The sequence below is a fragment of the Gymnoscopelus braueri genome (assembly GCF_963280865.1).
Source record: "Gymnoscopelus braueri genome assembly, chromosome: 14".
NCBI lineage: Eukaryota > Metazoa > Chordata > Actinopteri > Myctophiformes > Myctophidae > Gymnoscopelus > Gymnoscopelus braueri.
In genome coordinates this window covers 12,273,024-12,297,608 of record NC_137619.1, presented here as the reverse complement: position 1 = coordinate 12,297,608, position 24,585 = coordinate 12,273,024, and the positions used below count along the sequence as shown (strand labels likewise).

At 41.7% G+C, this 24,585-nt stretch overlaps 1 protein-coding gene across 1 annotated transcript; it reads left to right on the top strand.

Moving 5' to 3' along the window:
- Positions 1–405: 405 nt before the first annotated feature.
- Positions 406–23,669, top strand: LOC308100509 (uncharacterized protein; the record flags this gene model as incomplete). Its single annotated transcript, XM_080449574.1, has 15 exons — positions 406–560; positions 1,693–1,814; positions 2,775–2,906; positions 3,895–4,012; positions 4,396–4,478; positions 5,589–5,687; positions 6,533–6,619; positions 10,693–10,751; positions 12,112–12,133; positions 12,274–12,576; positions 17,175–17,272; positions 19,942–20,050; positions 20,211–20,341; positions 20,446–20,754; positions 21,921–23,669. Exons 1-15 carry the CDS (start codon positions 499–501, stop codon positions 23,667–23,669), a joined length of 3,483 nt encoding a protein of 1,160 aa, XP_080305700.1. The 5' UTR covers positions 406–498.
- Between the last annotated feature and the right edge of the window lie 916 nt (positions 23,670–24,585).

Below are 24,585 nucleotides of genomic sequence, written 5' to 3'. Positions count from 1 at the left end.
TTTGTTACATCATGGCAAGTTAACTACTCAACCCAAACCTCTACCAAAGTGGTCTTGCCCTTTAAGGCTAAAAGGATAACACAAAAAAAGTTCCAGGGACTTGTTTCCATTGTGGTCCTATGTATTCAATTAATCAACATCAACACAATAATACATGTGATCAACAAATAAAAACACAAGATGGTAAAATTACATTTACCTTATGGTCTCCTGATAGATGTTTTTTTCAGGCCATGAGATAATCACTGCTCTAGTCCAATCCCTTCAAAGCAGTCAGTGATCCTATACCGCCACCTAGTGGTTCTTTATGTACAGTGAGACCAGGGTCAGAGAAGAGAGGATCGTGAAATAATGTAGAAGAAGAAAGAAACGAAAGTAAACTCTCTTCCTCTTCTAACAAAACACTATAAGCGTCACTTTGGAAAGTACTGTAGTACTGTACTGTGTTGTTCTGTACCGTAGTCTAGTTTAGGAGTGTGTAAGTCGTTTTAAAAGCAGATGATGGCTTTCTCATCCAACAACGTGTTACTTATTATGATGTTGATCTGGTGTTGTGTATGGTGAGTAACGTTTCTTACATCTCTAAGCTGTGACTGTGATGTTGTTATAACCGCTAATGTTATGACAAAGGCGTTATTTTTAACACCTAAGTGTTGTCACCTTGATAATGTTGGCAGATTATGGGGTCATCATAACTTATAGGCCTAAGGCAAAAACTGAACGATCTTAATTTGGAAATCCAATATTATAATTACACTTTGTTATAAACCGTTTTGGGGAAAGACATTCTCTCTCTCTCTCTCTCTCTCTCTCTCTCTCTCTCTCTCTCTCTCTCTCTCTCTCTCTCTCTCTCTCTCTCTCTCTTTCTCACGCACACACACACACACACACACACACACACACACACACACACACACACACACACACACACACACACACACACACACACACACACACACACACGTGTGTGAAGTGCAAGTGTAACACACTGAACACAACTGACACTGAATATTGCTTTACCCAAATGCATGTTACTCAATTATTTGTGCTTTTTCCTAATTAAGTTGATTCTTTTTGTTTTGCTTTTTCTCTCCCTTAAGCGACTTTGAATACCTAAAAGTGCTATGTAAATCTGAGATATATTATTATCATCATTATTATTATTAACAATGTATATAGCCTACAACATTGGTTCTCAGAGTGGGGTCTGGGCACCCCAAGGGCTCCTTGAGGAAGTTCCAGGGGGTCCCCAGCTAAATGATGGATAGTTAGTCCTGAACCAAATGGACCCTTATGGGTCTGTAACTCTGAGAGTGTACAAAACATTTGTACACTCTCAGAGTAAAATTAACATTGAATTTTACAATATAAATTGAAGTCCCAGAGATAGAAATGTCGTTAAATGGGGGTCCGTAGCCCAATGCATGTCAAACTGGGGGTCCTTGAAATTAAAATGGTTGAGAATCGCTGCTAGAGCCTTAAAATCTTCTCTTCTGGGGGTCCCTGGCATATCTTTTCAAATGGGGGATTGCACGCTAATAAGTGTCAGTTTAGGGGTCCATGACATGAAAAAGTTTGAGAACCACTGGCCTACAATACATACATACATCTCTCTCTCTCTCTCTCTCTCTCTCTCTCTCTCTCTCTCTCTCTCTCTCTCTCTCTCTCTCTCTCTCTCTCTCTCTCTCTCAGGACCCTGTCAGAATCAGGACCAGTATACAACCCTTGGTCTCTGTCACGCGTCAAAAGGCAGCAGGCTTGTCAAGATGGGACCTATGATCATGATGGGAGGAAGTGTTGCAGCTGTGCTGCTGGTATGTGTGTGTTGGTCTTTCCCATAAGATTTTATTTTAGTTTTATTAGGTCTAATATGACCTCATTCAATCAGCATTCATGTTTATTGTAATGTCACCATAATGCCAACCTGTTACATTCTGTCAACTCAACTCAAATCAACGTTTATTGTCACTTCACTGGTTTACAAAAAAAAGTGGGTGAAATCCTTTGTCACAGAAGCTCCATTATTTTCAGTTTCAAGAAAGTGTAGAGAGTAAGAGAAAAACAGAAACACTGGTCGGATACTGTATCTCAATATGAGCAAAATATATCGTTGCTGAAACCTCTTATCTCCATATTTAAACTTTTTGTGTTTTTTGTCAAATTAATGCCCTAGTTGATCATACATCAGTGTCACACAAAAGTGTCAAAAGTAGCAGATCCACAAGCGCTTCGAGCTCGTAGAGCTGCTTCTTTTGTTATTTTTTAATTTGAATCCTGAAAAGTAACAGTTTTGGACATTTCCACCCGACAGAGATGATATACATATGGTACATGATATTTACATAAGTTCTCTTCCTCTCTTTAACTTTCACTTCCTTTGACACTCAAAGCTGCCCTCACGTCTTTGTTTTCCACTACAGAAAAGACCTAATACTGTAGAAATGTTAGTTTATTGTTATTGTTGCTCGGTCCCAACCTTTTTAACCTCTTAAACCCTAGAAAATAGCCGATCGACAAGCTCACAATGTGTTGCAACGCAACGATCGCGTTGTGATCTTGTTGATCGGCTATTTTCAGCGAAAGCTTTCCCCACAATAACAGAAAACAAAACTGACCCTAGTATAGAGCCCTGCCGCTGGCCCTGAGGGCTCAACCATATGGGGTTTAAGTAGTTAAGCCCGCATTGTGATGCTTGTAGATCGGCTATTTGAGGAAAAAAAATATTCTGCTATAAAATCTCTGCTATAATGAAGTTCTTCAATGTGTTTTCCCAGGTCAGTGGCTGAAGCAGCACTGCACTGACAGTGCAAAAAGAGTGTGTGAGTTGTGTGATACTGGGACATACAATCTGCAACCTAATCACAAGCCTACCTGCGAACCCTGCACCTCCTGCTCACACGACAATGGTACTGTATACTGTATGCATGTGTTATTAGTGATTCTCAACCTGTGGGCTGTGAGGATATTGCAAGTGAGCCCGCAAATAATTGGCAAAATACTATGATTTTAATGATAATAAATAACAAAATTAAAATAATGTTAAAGAAAATGTCATGCCATTTTTTTAAAAACCTTTTACCTACCGATAAATAGGAACTTACAGGAGTAAAGTATACAATGTTACTACCATTGATCGGAGCCGGAACACAGCAGATTGATTGATCATTCAAATAAACATGCTCTAAAAAGGCACGTGGCCCACCCACCTCGAAAAACGCTTTGGAGATTTTCAAGTGCGCCCTGATCCAGAAAAGGTTGAGAAGCGCTGATCTAGGTTTATCTGTGTTGTAGTTGGGAGACCAGGAAAGGATTCCTCACACATTTGATTGTGAGAAAATGTTGGGAAGATCTGTCAATCTTTCTACACTACACTCACATCCTGAGTTTTATTTTAACTGTGAGAGATAGTTAGGGCTGCCACCATTATGACATTTCACTTGAAGATTAATTGTCACACAAATAATTGCGATTAACAATGTAATTGCATTTTTGTCATTAAACACTGGAACATGAATGAAAATTCCATCTCTGTTTGGCTTATAGGCGTTGAAGTTGCACAGGGCAGATATGACAAATAACCTCCATTTACAAAGAAATGACTTGACATATTTAATAACTTTATACTTTCTAGAAAACCTTAATAGTGGAAATAGCCGATGCGACGCTTTGTGGGCTTATAGATCTGCGATTTCCAGTATTTTTGAAAATGTTTGAAGATGCGGTATATCAACATTTTTCAACATGGAAACGATTATGACGACTATGCAAAAATAATTGCGATTATCTCAAATAATTGTGATTAGGCGATTATGTGTGTATTGATTGTGAGATAGAGATAGTACAAATGTAAGCAAATGGCAGTGGATCTATTATGTTTTGTCTTTCTCTGTGCAGCCAATCTAGAGTTAGTGGAAGCCTGTACCCCCCTCAAGGATGCTGTATGTCGATGTAAACCGGATCACTACTGTGATAATGTCAGGGGAACATGTGCCCTCTGTCACCTTTGTGATGAGTAAGTTCCTCTTCTCTGTTACCTGTCTGTCTGTCTGTCTGTCTGTCTGTCTGTCTGTCTGTCTGTCTGTCTGTCTGTCTGTCTGTCTGTATGTACTTACATACCGTATGCAGCATGCATGAATTTTTGCGTTACTTAAAAATGTAATTGAACTCTTTATTTAACCAGTAATCTCACTGTGATTAGAAATCTCAAGATAGGGAGCAGCCTAAGAAACAAGTTTAGACACATGATATATAACACAGTTACATAGCATATAATACAATAAATACAGTGGAAAATAGTCATACCAGCATAATAATAGTCCAGAGCCATTGATGATTCATTCTATTGCCAAGTGTTTTACAAAGGGTAACAAAAAAAACTTGATGTGTTTGTTCAAGCTGTGGTGGTGCTGAAAACATCAGAGTAGCCTGTTCATCGCCCAACAACACGGTCTGTAATGACGAGAAGGAGAAGCCTCAAGGTATGCTATAACAAAAGTTGCATTCTTTTATTTTTATGTATTTACGAGGGCTTCAGGGAGAAAATACTAATAGCAATTCGAATCAAGTAAATTTATAATTTCTATATTTCTGGCTTTAATATTGTAGTGTGACATATATCTTTGTCTTCCAGGTGCGGCGGCTATTATTGTCATAATAGTCGGAATGTTAATTTACTTATTTGTACTAGCTACTGTTGGAATAGCTATTGGTGAGTAGTCCTTTATAGAAGAAAGAATAACAAAGGTAATTGTGAGCACTTTGCACTTACTATTCTGCTATACCTAAAGTGTCAGTAAGGAGGCACCAGAACCTCTTGGTTTCCTCACCTAAACATTAATAATACTAGCTGTCAAATCGTCTCTGTCGGTTGGAAACCTCATATGTCCAAAACTGTTACTTTTCAGGATTCAAAACGTGCTTCGCACCGTGTTTCGAGCTTGTAGATCTGATACTTTTGATGCTTTTGTGTGACGCTGTAGTATGATCAAGTAGGGCGTTAATTTACGGAAAAAAACACAAAAGGTTAGAATATGGAGATAAGAGCTTTCTGCCCGACAACAACGAAATATCCCTTCAGTAATTGGTTTTGCTCACATTCATAACACTGCTGTCGGGCGGAAACCTTGTATGTCCAAAGCTGTTACTTTTCAGGGGAAATGGGGAGGGAGTGGGGGGTGTGGGGGCTTGTTCCATGTGTTCCAATGGTTATTAGTTAATCACAAGCTCTTGTTAATACTTTTCATTTTCATATAAAATAAAAGCCTGGTGTCCCTATTTTGGACATGTCATTATAGGTGAAAATATTCAGTATATTTGATATAGTATAAAATAGGGTATTAATTTATGAAGAAACATAAAGAGATGAAATATGTTGATACTGTGCAAGGTTTCTGCCCGCCAGTGATGACGTAATGACACTTCAAAGTACGCTATAAAGTATGCTATAACAAAAGTTGCATTCTTTTATTTTAATGTATTTACAAGGGCTTCTGGGAGAAAATACTAATAGCAATTCGAAACAAGTACATTTATAATTGCTATATTTCTGGCTTTAATATTGTAGTGTGACATATATCTTTGTCTTCCAGGTGGAACGAATGTGGCGGCGGCTATTATTGTCCCAATAGTCATATTTTTACTAGGAATAGCTATTGGTGTACTCCTTTATAGAAGAAAGAAGAGCAAAGGTAATTGTGAGCACTTTGCACTTACTATTCTGCTATACCTAAAGTGTCAGTAAGGAGGCACCAGAACCTCTTGGTTTCCTCACCTAAACATTAATAATACCAGCTGTCAAATCGTCTCTGTCGGTGGAAACCTCATATGTCCAAAACTGTTACTTTTCAGGATTCAAAACGTGCTTCGCGCCGTGTTTCGAGCTTGTAGATCTGATACTTTGGATGCTTTTGTGTGACGCTGTAGTATGATCAAGTAGGGCGTTAATTTACGGGAAAAAACACAAAAGGTTAGAATATGGAGATAAGAGGTTTCTGCCCGACAACAACGAAATATCCCTTCAGTAATTGGTTTTGCTCACATTCATAACGCTGCTGTCGGGCGGAAACCTTGTATGTCCAAAACTGTTACTTTTCAGGGGAAATGGGGAGGGAGTGGGGGGGTGTGGGGGCTTGTTCCATGTGTTCCAATGGTTATTAGTTAATCACAAGCTCTTGTTAATACTTTTCATTTTCATATAAAATAAAAGCCTGGTGTCCCTATTTTGGACATGTCATTATAGGTGAAAATATTCAGTATATTTGATATAGTATAAAATAGGGTATTAATTTATGAAGAAACATAAAGAGATGAAATATGTTGATACTGTGCAAGGTTTCTGCCCGCCAGTGATGACGTAATGACACTTCAAAGTACGCTATAAAGTATGCTATAACAAAAGTTGCATTCTTTTATTTTAATGTATTTACAAGGGCTTCTGGGAGAAAATACTAATAGCAATTCGAAACAAGTAAATTTATAATTGCTATATCTCTGGCTTTAATATTGTAGTGTGACATATATCTTTGTCTTTCAGGTGGAACGAATGTGGCAGCTGTAATTTACCTAATAGTCGTAATTTTTGTCGCTTTTGTACTCCTTCATAGAAGAAAGAAGAACAAAGGTAATTGTGAGCACTTTGCACTTACTATTCTGCTATACCTAAAGTGTCAGTAAGGAGGCACCAGAACCTCTTGGTTTCCTCACCTAAACATTAATAATACTAGCTGTCAAATCGTCTCTGTCGGTTGGAAACCTCATATGTCCAAAACTGTTACTTTTCAGGATTCAAAAAGTGCTTTGCACCGTGTTTCGAGCTTGTAGATCTGAAAAAAACACAAAAGGTTAGAATATGGAGATATTATTAATATCTCCATATTCTAACCTTTTGTGTTTTTTTCATAAATTAACGCCCTACTTGATCATACTACAGTGTCACACAAAAGCATCAAAAGTATCAGATCTACAAGCTCGAAACACGGTGCGAAGCACGTTTTGTCTAGGTTTCTTTTCAGAGGTATACAATAATCATTCCCTGCACGAGATGCGTGTGGTCGTGGGTATACGCTAGCGCGTTTTTAATGGATGAAATGGTTAGTAGACTGTATGCGCTTTTTTCCAAATAAATCTGCACTGTATACGGCGTAGAACACACCACTGAGTTGCATTGAATGCTTTTTAGTTTTATTCAAAAACAAAACAAATTTTGCAGGGCAATGCTCACACAAAAATGTGCTAAGAACAGTCCACAGCAAGAATCTAAAATAAAAGTGCTAACAAATAAAATTTACAAAAAAGGACAGCAGGAATACAATTAGGTGGACTACAAAACAACAGGCCCAGGCACCCCTCGACATAATCCCCCCTACTGGGGGGGGGGGGGGGGGTATTTCAGGTGGTGGAGTTGGGGGGTCCTAACTCCACCACCTGAAATACCCCTGAAATACCCCCCCCCCACTCCCACAACCCCCATTCCCCCCAACCAGCACACCACACCCCCCAAGCCCCACCCACCCAAACCCTCATGCCCTCCATCTCCCCTAACTCATACAACTGGATCACCAACCTTGTGTCCAGTGTGGATAGTGGAATAGTATGTAAGATCATTGAATGTCTTAAAGAGCCTTTAAGCAAGGAGGAAAGACGGATGCCATGACCCTAGAATCACCAAAGCCAGGGAGGAGATGAGAGCAGCACACAGGGACTCTTTTGCTGACCAAAAAGGAGAGTGTCTGAGGGAGGAATATAAGCGGAGGAAGGAGGAGCTATACCACGTGTATGCAACTGGAACAACAGGAGCTGACCCAAAAGATCAGGGACATTAAAGAGGTGCATGTTAACCAGAAGCATGGCAAGAGCTGGAAGCTCATCAATGACATTTCTGGCAGAAGCTCTTCTCAGACTTCTGGGGAGAAAGCGCAGAGGAACGAGTTGAAACATGGTACCAGCACTTCAAAACACTCCTAGGAAATCCTCCTTCAACCGAAGAAGAGGATGATCCGATGCTCCTGTCTTCCATGACCTTCCCATACCAGACGGATCATTCACCATGGATGAGTACCAGAGGGCCAAGGCTACTATCAAGTGAGGCAAGAGGAGGAGGATGGAGTGACACCAGAGGTTCTGATGTATGTGCGCATAGACGAGGTGGTGTTGGATTTTATCAAGCACACACGTTTAGCGAGCTGCCGAAGCTGTGGAGCAAAATGATCATCGATCCAGTTCCAAAGTCAGGCGACCTCACCAAGACGGACACCTCCAAGGCATTAGCCTGAGCTCACAAGTCGCCAAGACGGCTAACAGGATGATCCTCAACCGTCTTAGACCCATCTTAGACCCTGTACTGAGAAACTCGCAGAACGGCTTCCGCCCGGAGCGAACAGCAGGCGGGCAGATACTGGTGCTGAGGAGGATACTGGAAGGAGTAAGGGAGTGGAATCTTTCAGTGGTGATCACCTTCATGACTTCCAAAAGGCTTTTGGCACCATCCACTGGGGGAAACTGATGAACATTCTCCGGGCCTGAGAAGTTCCTGAGAAGATGGTTCAGATGATGGAGACAAGCTACTCGAGGCAGTCCAGGACTTCAAATAACCTGCTGGGCCTGGACTGCTTCAATGGAACAGGACCTGAAGGTCGGGGGGGCACTTGACTGGAATGCCTTGCATGGGATGAGGAGAGTGTGGTAATCAGACATGGGAGAAGACCTCAAGAGGCGGCTGTTCGTATAGCTACAGTGGAGTCAGTACTGCTGTATGGGGCTGAGACATGGACCATCACAGCACAACAGGAAAGGGCCTTGGATGGAGTCTACACAAGAATGCTACGAATGGCACTAGGAGTCACATGGACGGACCACATCAGAAATGTGGTCCTCTACGGGAACCTACCATGGGTCACAGATAAAGTCAGAGAAAGAAGGATGAGGCAGGGCACTGCGTCAGGCACCCATAACTAGTGGCAAGCAAACTGACACTATGGGAGCCAACCCAGGGCAAAGCCAGGAAAGACAACAAGTGCACCATCTACGTAGAGGCACTTCGGCGTAACAACTTAGCTAACGACACTGTAGAGCTCAAGACCCTGATGCTAGATAGGAGAGTGTGGAGGGCAGCGATTCAGGAGTCCCGAGTTGGTGTTGGCTAGACCACACTCGCATCACAAAGACCCTATCCTATATGATCCGGCCTAACTGGCCCATGCCCCCCTCAACATAATCCCCCCCATACCCTCTACCCCCAACTCCACCACCTGCAATACTCTCTCACTCCCACAAACCCCATCCCCCCAACTGTCAGCCCACACATCTCCACCTCCATAACTCAAACCCCCATCCCACTTCAAGAGTCCCGAGTTGGTGTTGGCGAGACCACACTCTCGCATCGCATCGCAAAGACCCTATCCTATATGATCCGGCCTAACTGGCCTATGCCCCCCTCAACATAATCCCCCCCATACCCTCTACCCCCCAACTCCACCACCTGCAATACTCACTACTCCCACAAACCCCATACCCCCCAACTGCCAGCCCACACCTCTCAACCCTCATAACTCAAAACCCCATCCCACCCCATACCCTCATACCCCCAAATCCCACCCAACCCATTACCCCCACTCCCAGAACCCCCGGTCCCCATGCCCCCAACCAGCACACCACAACCCCCAAACTCCACCCACCCAAGCCCTCATGCACCCCCCACCCCATAACCCCCCAACCGCCACCCCACACCTCCCACACCCCATAACTCCAAACCCCATCCCACCCCCATACCCTCATACCCTCCAACCGACACAACACAATATTCTCACTGGGTTGTTGGCTGCCATGGTGTTCACGTGTGATTTTGATCTGCATTTAATAAATAATCACGACATGGATGTTCACATCTAAGCAGCAATGACAACCTCTAACCACAAGTTAAAAATGTTCAACGCCAAAACCTCCTATCTATACCTAAAAATGACCTCCTATCTACATAGATGCACATAGGAGGTTTTTACCTAGAAACAGTTAGGCTTACAAACAAACATTATTTTGTTAAATAGTATTACCATTCACATTTTTGATCAACTCACACTCTCTTGGTGTGATAAAAGTTTCACCACCTGACACTAATCATTAGCAATCAACAAGGCAATGCAATTAACTTGACAGTTACTAACAAATACTTAAATAGTAAGGGTGGAAGACACTTTTTTATCTTGAAAATAATTGATTACTACAAACTGAAAGACATTTAGAGTTTAGACGGTCTACATAACATAGAATTCCCAAGTTTCAGCTCTGTCTGCTGTTCAACTAGTTCTGGTGCAGATAAGAGGTTTTGCACTTCAACATTTTAGCACTAATTGGCACTGAACAAGATAGGAGGTTTTGGTCAAATGAATCTTGTTCCATGTGTTCCAATGGTTATTAGTTAATCACAAGCTCTTGTTAATACTTTTCATTTTCATATAAAATAAAAGCCTGGTGTCCCTATTTTGGACATGTCATTATAGGTGAAAATATTCAGTATATTTGACATAGTATAAAATAGGGTATTAATTTATTAAGAAACATAAAGAGATGAAATATGTTGATACTGTGCAAGGTTTCTGCCCGCCAGTGATGATGTAATGACACTTCAAAGTACTCTATTCATTATGTCTAAGTATTTCCTTGTGTATGTAATTTAACTTCGCATATCATTTGAAAAAGGACGCTTAACTCTACACGAAGACGTTGAAGGGACAGAGATGATTGAGAGACGGGCTGAGGTGAGTTCTTCTCCAGGGCCATTGTAATGCTGTCAGTCCTTCATCATTCTATGACACCCAGTAGCCTCTGCAAGATTTAGACCAGAGGAAAATATCTGAGCGCTCAGAAAAAAAACAAAGGAAAGGATGTAAAATTAAAAGAAACTTTAATGTGTTGCAGAGATTACAATTGCCAACATGTTTTGACCGGACCATTCATCAGGTCTTCATCAGGGCGAGAACTAAAATTAGTCTAGCAAAAATATAGACCCATTAGATTGTGTCAAATCACATGAACCATGCAAATGAACAGTCAATTAGTTACAATTAACACATCCAAAAACGCTTGTGTGTGCATGAAAAACATACTGATTATAATCAGGAACATGAGCATAACACATAGGCAATCAGTCAATTAACACATTAAGGAGTGCACGACTGCACGTGAGCCTCTGCAAGATGTTGAACATTGAACCTACTATCGACTATAATATAGCCACTCTATAAACTAACCTCACACTCACACTCATCATACAGTATGCTTATCTGCTTTTCAGCCGTAGAATTGTCTCTTGTAAATACTTATTTGTGTCTCTCTCCTAATATTGGCATAGCTGGACAGTTTTGTTCAAGGAGGTAGGTTAGTTATATTAATGCCTGGTGTTCTAGTAGTGAATGTGCTTGTGCTTCTGCATGTATCTGTATCCATCATTCATTTAACTTATTACATGGCTTTGTTAAATACACAATTCTGATTGGTCAGTCAAGGCTGTATAACAGACCACTGTTCTGCCTCTGTTTACATTGCTATGGAAGCTTGTAAGTAAATTTTTAGGTAAATATTGTGTGTTAGGCCCAGACCACTGGCCTAGCGGTCCGGGCACTTAGGCTCTAATGTAGCCTGACAGCGCATAGCGGGTTCGAGTCCCGTTCCCGACAATCTTTGCAGCATGTCTCTCCCCATCTATCTCTCCCTGTTTCCTGTCTATCTCCACTTAGACTACCAATAAAGGCAGAAAAGCCCCCAAAATAGCCCCCAAAAATATATATATATATTGTGTGTGAAAATATTGATTTTGTTTGTAAGAAGCCATGTAATAAGTGGTATAAAGTTAACTGTGGTCATTATTGGCTCCATAGCTCCACGCTGTAGATCTGTGATTCTAGATGTATTGTAGATTGTAGATGCTTGTATCTTGAAGCTGATCTACAAGCTCACAAAACATTGCATCTCGATGCGAACTTGTGAGCTTGAAGATCATATGCTGTTTTAGCAATTTTTCAAAACAAAACAACAACAAACAAACCCCCAAATCGATTATGTTATCCCTTGCATTTGTCGATCAACCTGTCTCACTTTTCTCAATAATTTTTTTTGCAGGAAATGCACAGCCTCCTTAAAGGTACGTAAAGATTCCCTGGTTAAGACTGCAGTCATTTTATGTTCTGCTATTTTAAGAGGTCTTGATAGTTTTGTATGCATCAGTGCATATGCACCACACCCAAGTAAAGCTTTACCATTCATTCTTTTGCTCTGGGTCAGGTGTGGATCTGTCATGCCACCTCCCGGACATTGCAGGAGAGGTGGGATGGAAGGCTATGAGGGATCTGGCCCTCCGGAGCGGGATCAGAGAAACTGCAATTCAATCTCATGAGCTGAACCACCCAAAGGATGCTGATGAAAGGACATTACAACTACTGACACAGTGGGTGGAGAAGCAGGGTGCCAAAGCCCCAGAAACGCTGGTACGGCTGCTAAAAGTCGGTGGCCAAAATGGAAAGGCAGAAAAGGTGATCGAAATAATTAAGAAGAATGCACAGCATGGGAACAACTCCAGCATACCAGGTAGAGCATAAAAAAACTGGTAGAGCCTAAAAAACTTTAAAACTTACAATCCGGAACTTATTCTAGTGAATACATTAACATTTTTAAACAATCTGTATGGTATGTTAAAACAATATAACTAGTTAGACCCTCCAGAAAAATGCGTTTAATGCGATCGCAGAATTTACCGCATAATCAGCAAAATGGCGCATAATTATGCGGGGGTAAAGTTTTTTCAAAAAGGCCGCATTGCATCGCATAATATGCGCATCGCATCGCATAATACGCACATCGCATCGCATAATATGCGCATCACATCGCATAATACGCGCATCGCATCGCATAATACGCGCATCGCATCGCATAATATGCGCATCGCATCGCATAATATGCGCATCGCATCGCATAATACGCACATCGCATAATATGCGCATCGCATCGCATAATATGCGCATCGCATCGCATAATACGCGCATCGCATAATACGCACATCGCATCGCATAATATGCGATTCGCATCGCATATTTCCGCATATTTCGCAACTTTTAACATATTTTGCATTTTTCGCAACTTTTCGCATATCGCATATTGCCAGATATTTCACAACTTTCCGCATATTTCACCGCAAAAAATTGCAAAAAAACCCGCATATTTCATCGCAAAATCAAGTATTTTAGCCCGCATAATCAAGGATTTTTGCCCGCGTTTTTCTGGAGGGTCTAACTAGTACATCTGCAGTGGTTGGAGGTAGTCTCCCTCTCATCCATTGATACATTTAGACACTGCGTTAAGGCAGGCAGACTATTTAGTCTTGGGTTGTGGTGAGATGAGAACACACGGCTGCCAAACAGATAGATTTGAACTGGATGTTTGATCATGGGGTTCTAATGCTAAGAAAGTGGATCATGGGGTGCCAATAGCCTAGTGGTCAAGGTGCATACCACATTTAGGCTCTAATGGCCTGCAGCAGTGGTGGAAAAAGTACTCAAATTCTTCTTCTATTCTACCAATACTGCAATATAAAAATACTCTGTTACAAGTCCAGAATTAATAATGTACTTGAGTAAAAGTACAAAAGTATTGGCATCAAAATGTACTTAAAGTACCAAAAGTAAAAAGTACTAAATATTTGAAAATTTTATTTTTTTATAATTTTATACCTAGGCTCACAACGCGTCGCGATGCGACGCGTTGTGAGCCTAGGTATAAAATAGCCTAGGTATAAAATAGGTTTAAAGTGGTTAATGTATGTTTCATTATATCATAATTTATATCTGAAAAGTAATTAGTAACTAAAGTTTTCAAGTAAATGTAGTGGAGTAAAAGTACAATATTTGCCTCTGAGATGTAGTGGAGTAGAAGTAAAAGTATTGGAAATTGAAAATACTCAAGTAAAGTACAAATACCTCAAAATTGTACTTAAGTACAGTACTTAAGTAAATGTACTTTGTTACTTTCCACCACTGCCTGACAGTGGGTCGTGGGTCGTGGGTCATTTCCGTGTGTCACTCCGTTCCCTTTCATTCTGTACTGTACTATCCAATGAAGGCAGAGAAGCCTAAAAAATATCTTAAAGAAAAGAAAGCGGATCATATCACTCCAGTTCTCACATCTTTACGCTGGCTCCCTGTCTGTCAAATAATTGATATAGAAATGCTGCTGTTGGTTTATAAAGCACTGAAAGGTTTAGGGCCAAAATGTATTTTTGGCTACGAGATACGTTGTATAGTATAATTGATATTACTTTTTTAGTGAATAAATGTTCCCCATTCTAATCCAATCCAATCCACTTTACTTATATAGCACATTTTACAACTTTTTCAAGGTTTCCAAAGTGCTGTACAGAAAATCTAAAACCAAATACACTGGGTAAGCTAAAAAACATAGAAACTACAGCAAAACATACAGCAAAGTAAGAAACAAAATAAACAACAGAAGGTGACACATCACTGAAAAATACAAGACGCAGCAGCGTCAGCAGACAGTGAAACAAAACATAGACCTCAGAAATTCTCAAACGGGATCAAAAGCCAATGTATAAAGGTGGGACTTATAAGGCGAGATTTAAAAGTCTCGATGGTGGGGGCCAGTTTGATATGGGAGGGGAGCGCATTCCATAATATGAAGGCTGTGACTGAAAAGGCTCGGTCACCTCTGATCTTTAAACTTGACTTAGGGACCACAAGTTTCAACTGGCCCGCAGACCGCAATGACCTTGGGGGAGTTTACACCTCTAGACATTCTGAGAAATACTGAGGTGCCAGGCCATTTAGTGATTTAAAAACAAACAATAAAATCTTAAAATCAATTCTGAACCGAATGGGGAGCCAATGAAGTGAAGCCAGAATCGGTGTAATGTGGTCACACTTGCGGGTTCCAGTTAGGAGACGTGCCGCAGCATTTTGGATTAGCTGTAGACGTGCAATGGAGACTTTGTTTAAGCCAACATAAAGTGCATTACAGTAGTCCAAACGTGTGGAGATAAAAGCATGAATGACGCGCTCAAAATCATTAAAATAAAGCACAGACTTGATTTGGGCAAGCAGCCTTAGATGATAAAAGCTGGACCTTACCACAGCATTTATCTGTTTATCCAGCTTTAGCACATTGTCCAATTTGACGCCCAGATTGGAGACAACAGGTTTAATATAAGGCTGCAGGGAACAACACCAGGGCCACTAGACTGGTGACTTATAATGGGAACCATTGACTTGTAATGGGAAATGCAAAAACTCCCATTCAAGTATTTTTCTCTCGGAAACCGTTAGGGCTACAGATGCAACACTTAGAGGGGAGGTTCATAGTCCAGTGCCAAATTATAAGAAAAATAATTAGCCAGTCGGCCTCATGGTGGCGCTATAACATCCCACCTTACGTTTCGGCCTATAACTCTTGAACCGTATAGGTCGTAGAATTAAAAAATCAATGGATGTTGTTCATGTACAATTCACGAACTAGAAAGGAGAACTAAAGTCTAGACTTTACTTTATTGCCCGTTAGTAAATCATATGAACACTATTTAATAACTGACTATAAATAAAGTCACTCCTACACAGAAAGTTTGTGTGTATCTAAGGCTAAAGGAGACCTTTATGGCTTCCTTATCGTTTCCTTTATGGCTGTGTTCGTTGTCATTTCAATAGACTATATATATATATATATATATATATATATATATATATATATTTTTTTCAATAGATCATGGGACAATGAGTATACTGTAGGTAGCACTGCGCCGGTTAGTTTGCGTCCTTGTTGGGCATAGATGTTTGACAGTGGAAACTCGTCAAACTTTCTGTGTAGGAGTGACTTTATTTATAGTCATTTATTAAACAGTGTTGATATGATTTACCTAATCTAACAGCCAATAAAGCAAAGTCAATAGACTTTAGTTATCCTTTCTAGTTCACTGCTGACGAAATCTCAATAACATTGCTCTGTTTTAGCATTGCCTGGGTTTAGTGTTAACCACTTTCAATGTGGCATCCCTATTTTGGTCATGTCATTATAATAATAATGCGAAAACAGAAGTATTGGTTTGCATTTGCTTTTTTTCCCCCCCATATATTTTAATAATAAAAAAGTGCCATGTATCGATATTGTGAGCCCAATATCGTATATCGTTACGTGAAATTAGTGTATCGGCACACTGGCTACCAGAGAATTCATGCGACTGGGATATCTAGAGGACTTTTTGTTTTCAATTAGAAAATGTGCTCTACCAATTAGTCGACCAGACTGTTTAAGGGTTAAAGGAGAGATCCGGACATTTTAAGTGTTATCTTTGATGTGTCGCTTATCACTCACCATCCTTGAAAGGGACGTTGAGTTATTTCAGAGAGTCCCGTGTCGTCATTTTTTCGACCCCCTCCGTCGTTGGCATAATGGGAGCGCGTGCCTAAGGGAAATTTGTCTATTATAACCGATGCAAAGTTATTTTTTTCTCTACTACTACTCATTGTAGAGTCTCATGATACTCAAACATGCACTGAAAGTTCCTGAGAGGCTAATGCTAATGCCGAACGAGCTAACGCTGGTTGCTTGTTTCTCTCCCAGAACCTGGCAACTCGGTGTTGCCAGGGAGAGAAATAAGCAAACAGCGTTAGCTCGTTCGGCATTAGCATTAGCCTCTCAGGAACTTTCAGTGCATGTTTGAGTATCATGAGACTCTACAATGAGTAGTAGTAGAGAAAAAAATAACTTTGCATCGGTTATAATAGACGAATTTCACTTAGGCACGCGCTCCCATTATGCCAACGGAGGGGGTCGAAAAAATTTCAAGGATGGTGAGTGATAAGCGACACATCAAAGATAACACTTAAAATGTCCGGATCTCTCCTTTAACTTCAATATATTGATTATACTGATCAAACATGTGTTTATGCAGGAAATGTAGATTTTGTACTTGTAAAAGTTAACATTATGTGTAACATACCTGCAACCTTTCCCCCCATAGATGCAGAAAGTTGGCTTGTAGGTAATTAGAAAATCCATGGTTGTGGAATAGGCAATTGAACATAATCGAACCCAAGTACAGACTCACAACTCTGAAGCAAAAGTCAAAATCAGACTTTTGTACCAGCAGCGTGGCACTTTTGACCTGTTGTCTTTCTCTCCAGGAGTCAGAGTTGACGCAGGGCAGGGAGCGACCCAGGGAGCGACCCAGGCCAGACAGGAGCAGCAAGCCCTACTGCAGGAGAGAGAGCAGATGAAAATGGTACATCTTGGGTGTTCTTAAATCTAGATAATTGCAGAGGGATTGCAACTCGATTGCAGAGGGATTTCCTTTGTGACATTGTTGGGCATTAGTATGTCACAGGGAGTCTATATCCCTGTAGTTTCGCTGTTTTACCCCTGCTGGTGTCAGACAGATTATTTTTCAATGCAAGCGGATGGGTTTTTGACGAACTTTAGACTTGATTTTCTTACCTTAATAAACATTGTCATAAGTACTATATGCTTCCAGTCGCTAGTTTAAAGTCTTCTTTCAATCAACATGATATGCGTTTTGGTAAATTAAGGTCCCATTTATTTTAAAATTGACAATAAAGTAGGTTATGCTCTAGGAGGGGCGGGATGATTTGATTGACAAGCTACACAACCAATAGCATTCATTCCCCGCCCCCGCTCTGGATTGACAAGCTACCCAACCAATAGCATTCATTTAGGGATTGATTTCCGGTTCCTATTGCTTTTTTGTATATATTAAAGATGGCGGATTTCAAATAGCTGAACAATCGGCTTCATTTATGGTCTGTAGAAACCAGGAGTGTGGCTCTGTCCATTTCTTCTATACATGCCTGCAACTGAAAAATTACAGATGGAACATCAGTATGCAATACAAAAATCTGCATTCATCCGGTATAGAAATCAATCACTTCTATACAGCTCTCATTCAGTATCACATTAGTTACATGAATGAACAAATCCTACCCAAATGAAAATGCCAAATCACTGTCAATTAAGCAATGGTTCTTAAAATATATATATTTCAAGGACCCCCAAAGTTTGGCATGCATGCTAAGTTTGGTACGGGTCACACTCTCAGAGCTATAGACCCGTAAGGGTCCATTTGGACCCCCTCAAGGAACCCAGAGGTTCCCTAGACACCACTTTGAGAACATGTCTGTGCAGGATATAATCAAAAACATAGGAATACATACATGCAACACATATCAACCATTCTAGTGTGTTATTTAGTTTATTGTACACACACACACACACACACACACACACACACACACACACACACACACACACACACACACACACACACACACACACACACACACACACACACACCACAATGAGAGAAAGGGAGAGATGGAGCACTGTGCACTGCAGCAGATCACCTACAGTAAAGTTTGCCTTCCTGTTCATGCTTGAAAGAGCACAACTATCTGTTGTTTAAAACTTTTACCTCATTATGTTCCAATTATGCTGCTCTTGTTTACAAAATGGTGTGGCTGTGTGTAAGCTTAGCGCCATTTGTTACGGACCAGGCCAAGCTAAACGAAAAGATAGAACTATCAGCCATCCCCAGGCCAAACTAAAATAAACTAGAAAAAGTGCTCCTCGGAGCACAGGTCTCCGCCAGGTCAGGTAGGTTATTGTGGGCCAGCAATGTTCGGAATTCACCAATCAGGCTGGAATGTGAAAAATCGATCGGATCGGGCAGATCCGTCTTGATCACTTGACTAAAAAGATAATATGTACTGATTTGCGTGATGTTTGGACAACATTTGTAGGAGATATATATTTTTAAAAGATTCGGCATCCTGGTGGCTATAATAGGGCAATGTTGAAAGGGTGGCATTTGTTCCTCAACGTAGTGCGAATGTGCGCGCAAGTTTCACCGCAATCGAACGCTGCCTTTATGATTTGCAGCATTTTTTCTAAGACAGGCCACTCCTGCAAACTGTAGATGACAATCTTAGCCAATCACGATGGAATATGAAAATCAAACAGATCCGTCTTGGTCACATAACTATAGAGATCATGTGTACCGATTTGTGTGAAATTTTGATAAAATCTGAAGGATTAATATCCAAAAATAGGTTTTATATAAGTCGGCCTCCTGGTGGCGCTATAAATGGCAAATGTGGAAAATGCAGGGCAAAGGTTTTTCCTTGGCCTCTAGGGAGTGCACATACAAGGTTTTACACAGATCGGTGCAGTTACGGATAAAAACACGACTCGGCCTGTTATAGCGCCACCATGAGGCTGATTTGAAACATTTCAATTGGCATTTCTTCCTTAGCATAGTGGGAATGTGCGTGCAAAATGCGTGCCGGTAGAGAAAACAATCTCGCCTGCCCTAAATGTAATTTCTGGGAACGCCACTGACGCTTTGTTCATGATTTGAGGCATTTTGTTCAAAACGGAGCAGTCCTGCAACCTTTGGAAGCCAATCCTAGCCAATCAGGATGGAATATGAAAAATCTGAAATACCTGTTTCGTTTAATGACTATAGAGGTACTGTGTACCGATTTGTGTGACGTTTGGCCAAAATCTGTAAGAGTACTGTCGAAAAAGCTGTTTTGCAAAAAACGGCCTCCTGGTGGCGCTATAACAGGGCCATGTGAAAACTTTGGGGTAAAGGTTCTGAATTGTGTGTGCACACAAAGGTGTATAGTGCACAGTTTCGCTGCGATCAAGCCAACGGTGCCGGAAATTAGCTGGTCACAGATGGACGGACACACACACACACACACACACGGACGGACGGACGGGGTGCAGAACATCCTCTCTCGCCATGCCTTTCGGCCTGGCAGAGACAATAATGTGCAGGTCCTTAAAGTGGGGTCAATGACACATTTTATTAAAAATGGTGTGCAGGTCCTTAAAGTGGGGTAAATGACACATTTCATTACAAATGCTGTGCAGGTACTGGAACTGGAAGGAGCTCAGAAAGAGGCTTGTTCTCTCAGCACTGAGTTGTTTAAGACGAATAACTCCTACAAGGAGTCTCTGGACCAACTGAAGACCATGAAGCGTGAGAATAACCTTACGCATCTTTCTTTTAATAACAGTGAGAGAAAAACAATTAAATGTTCAAGATCAGTTGTGGATCAGGCTACAACTTTATTCAAATGCAAATACAAAATTGTTGCTGATTGGAAAGTTCCTCATTCATTATTTCCAATCAACTGCAGCGGAGATCTCAGACCTGACTGAACAGATTGGTGAGACTGGAAAGAGCATCCATGAGCTGGAGAAATCCAAGAAACAGACAGACAGACAGACAGAGAAGGCAGAGATCCACACAGCCCTGGAGGAAGCTGAGGTAAAACTTTTATCAATTGTCTATATCTTAGATTTATTTCAATACGTTTTATATTCAAACAGTGTAGCTGTATATGATGTTAAATTTTGATCCTTACATTTTAGGGTACTCTGGAGCACGAGGAGTCCAAGATTCTTCGTGTCCAGCTGGAGCTCAACCAGATCAAGGGTGAGGTTGACAGGAAGCTGGCAGAGAAGGATGAAGAGATGGGACAGATCAAGAGGAACAGTCAGAGGGTGATTGACTCCATGCAGAGCACTCTGGACTCTGAGGTCAGGAGCAGAAACGATGCTCTGAGAATCAAGAAGAAGATGGAGGGAGACCTGAACCAGATGGAGGTACAGCTGAGCCACGCCAACCGCCAGGTTGCTGAGGCCCAGAAGCAGCTTAGGAACGTCCAGGGATCACTTAAGGTGCAAAACATATTAGTTAGTATTACTTGAGCTTCTCGGAACACAAGTCTCCGCCAGGTCAGCTAGGTTATTATGGCCTCCTGGTGGCGCTATAATAGGCCAATGTGAAAAGGGTGCCATTTCTTCTTAGGCCTTTCACGGTAAGCAGGCACTGCATTCATGATTTGAGGCATTTTGTTCCAAAAATGTGGTTAGCTAAATTTGACCTGCTGGTGGCGCTATAACAGGCCAATGTGAAAAGGGTGGCATTTCTTCCTCTGCCTACTGGGAATGTGCGTGCAAAATTTCACGGAAATCGTACACTGCGTTCATGATTTGAGGAATTTAGTTCAAAACGGACCTATCCTGCAAACTTTGGAAGCCAATGTTAGCCAAGTAGGATGGAATATGAAATATCGGACACATCCATCTTGATCACATAACTAAAGAGATACTGTGTACCGATTTGCGTGATTTTTGGACAGAATCTGAAGGAGTAAGAGCAAAGAATTTGTTTTCCAAAAGTCAGCCTCCTGGTGGCGGAAGTTTCCATTCGTTGCATAAAGTTCAATTAATTAATTAACAGTCCCTCTGCTAGAGGAATGTTAATTCATTAATTGTCTTCAGGTTTGTCATTGTTGGTGACGTCGCCTATATAAGAGACCAGTGTTTGTTACGCTGCCATTTGTTGATTCTGAGGAAATCATTGCATTATAATTTTTACCTTGACCTCGACCTAAATGCATTTATTTGAAATCTGGTGATCTCGAAAGTATCACCAAATGAAAAGGCATCCCCTATTTAGTTGGAAATTATACTTTAAACGTTTTTCTACTGTGTTTGGTTCCAAACTTAAGTTGGACTAGCGGCCATTTTGGATTTGACCTCTCACGGTCCTCAGAGGTCAAATCTGACTTCCCTCCCCGTCTGAAAATGAACATTATGGCATATACTAACTATGCTGAAAGTTTCACGCTTCTTACAAAAAGTGCACGATTTGCTAAAAAATGGGAGCTTAACCGCTCCACTATGACGCAAGGCATGTTAAAACAGTCAAGAGTCCGGAATCACATGACAGCTGGCAGGGATGGACATTTTTAAGAGCTGACGCTGTCATTTGGTTCATGATTATTTGTTTATTCAATATCAATGATTTAATCAGATTTTATCTGCTCTCTTTTTTTAAGGAAACTATCTATTTGCATGGTGAGGTGGAAGCTGATTCCAAGGAGTATGATGATGAGTCTGAACTTACCTCCACCACCATCCCAATTTGTAAACAGCATGAAGGTCACCTGCCCCAAGATGCTCCATGGGAAATAGTTACACCTAACAGGTGTCACTCTGTTGCTGTAGTTTCACTCCATCCCCCCATGCTGTCTTCCCCTTCCATATCACAACGGTCCTTCCAACATTCCCCAGAAGAAGAAATGTCATGTGACACAGCATGTGATTTCTCAACCACAGACCATCCTGTTCCATCTCTGCATCAATCATTGTCAGAGCTCAGAGTAAAGCGGTCCCACAGCTTAAATGATGTTATACTACTGGACAAAACAAAGAAAATGACACCTGATATCATTGTTATAGAAAAGAAGGAAAGCTACTGCTTCCAGTGCACCCAAACAGGAACGTTCCTATGCAGCGTGACCGGCTTGGTGTTTAAGATGGAGACAGAGGGAGATGTGACTTACAGGACAGTTCCATGGAACCAAAGCCTTCTAGAACGGCTTGGCAAGAGGCCTGCAGGACCACTGTTTTACATGAAATGCCCACAGGGTTTTGTGTGTCAGTTACACCTTCCACATTGTGAGATTCGCTCCATGGGTGGAGGCAGATCCTTGTCTGTTGTCCATGTGATGGATGAGGGCACTGAACTCATCAAGCCCCATGTGATCACAGAAACTCATGTTATCATAAATGTAACTGGATTGTCTTGCTATGGTAATGTGACAGATGGTGGCTCCTCTCCTATCTACGCATTGCCGTTACTGTTTTATACACCTCCGATTGATGATGATCCCATGTCTAAACTGAAAGTATTGCTGCTACCTGGGAATGTTGTGCTGAGTGAAGTGCTGAATGAAAGGAGGAGCATACATGAAAAAGAGGTTTACATTGAAAGCCCTCAATGTGAACTAATCCCAAACCAAGAATACAGCCTCTCCACTTCCCCTCAAGATGATTCCATCGTAATTCAACCAAAGAAGGCAACATTTAGAATTGAGGCATCCTATCACAATTACATTACCTTTGACATGATTTTAAAGGGAAGGTTGAGCGATGTTAAGCTGCTTCTAAAAGACAGTAACACTTCAGACTGTGCATGGGAACACGATGTACATGTATGCCTTAAGGTCGTAACAGACGGCAAGCGGTCCACGCGGGCGTTACCGCTCGGATCAGCGGTGATTGCGCCGCGATCATTGTTGTTTTGTCCTCCTGCGCGGTGCGGGAAAAAGAAAAGCTCACCACAATCAAGCTCTTGCCGCCCACGTGCGTGTGCACAAACGAGCAAACGTGCGAGAATTTCACTGGACCGCGCCCGCCTGCCTCACCGCCCCTCAACTTCTCCGCCTGTCACATTACATAGGCGCGTCGGCCGCTTGCCGTCTGAAAGGACCCTTACAGCTACTGATTTAAGAAGACAACAAGTTCATCCATCAAATGACAGACTGTTGTTGTCTGTGCGGAGCAGCTTCATCGACAGCATTTCAGGTCCCAATATCAAATGTCTCGTGGAGAAACTTTTTGAGAAGGAGGTGCTATCCGTATATGAACGGGATGAGGCCATCGAGATGCAGGTGAAGGTGAAGGATAAGGCAAGTTTTGTCATCGATACAGTGAGGAGTAAAGGACCTGCTGCAAGTTCAATCATGATATTGATTCTCTGTGATATGGACCCACTCCTTTCTGAACATCTTGGGTTGATGTAAAACTGTATGTATGTAATCCGATGTACTTAAAATACCTTCAGTATCTACAGTACATAACTTCCTGCTTCCTTTTTTTTTTTCTTTCCATAAGGGTCCATTTGTTTACATTCGTACACTCTGTGTTACAAATAGATAAATGAATACTTGAGGATTTACTGGATGTACTGTATACCTCACCACCAAGTGACACAGATCTGCTCAAACGAATAAGACCACTTTCAATAGCCAGATGACTTTAGTGTTCCATTTCGTTCAACACAGTGAAGTGCTGTTGGTGTGCAAATGCTGACACTACCTCGCTCCAAACACTCATGGCAGTGGTCAACAGCACACATGCTTACACTGTGAAGAAGATGTGGTATTTTGTGGTCTGAATCATAGATATATTTAAGAAAGGCTAGATGGCTCAAGGGGGCGTCGCAAGCGTAGCTCAACCGCGGCCATCTTGCCACAGTCAGCTCGCTCATTCATAACATTATGTCTATGGTGCATGTACTATTGAAATAACCATAGCTTGCTCCAGGCGCCTCCAGGCGCGAGTGCCCGCGCCGACCGGCCGATGGTCTGCTAGTCGACTAAGCGCCGTCCGAGTTATGTACCGATAGGCACAGAATCGTAAATGATGTTGTGGGGACTGCGTTTGCCCCAACTGCCACACACTGCACTAACATAGCCCGCCCCCTTGTGCTTCAACTGCATGGAATAAGGCTGTTCGCGGGTGTGTGTGTGTGTGTGCGCGCGCGCGCGTGCGTGCGTGTGTGCACATGCGTGTGTGCGTGCTCGTTTGTGAGCGTGTGCATGCGTGCGTGCGTGTGTGGTGTGGGGCTCATGTCTGGCTTGCATTGCCCTCTAGTGTTGGTTCTACAGAATTGCCTGGGGGGCGGTGAAAACAAGCGCTCCCCTTTCAATTTCCCTG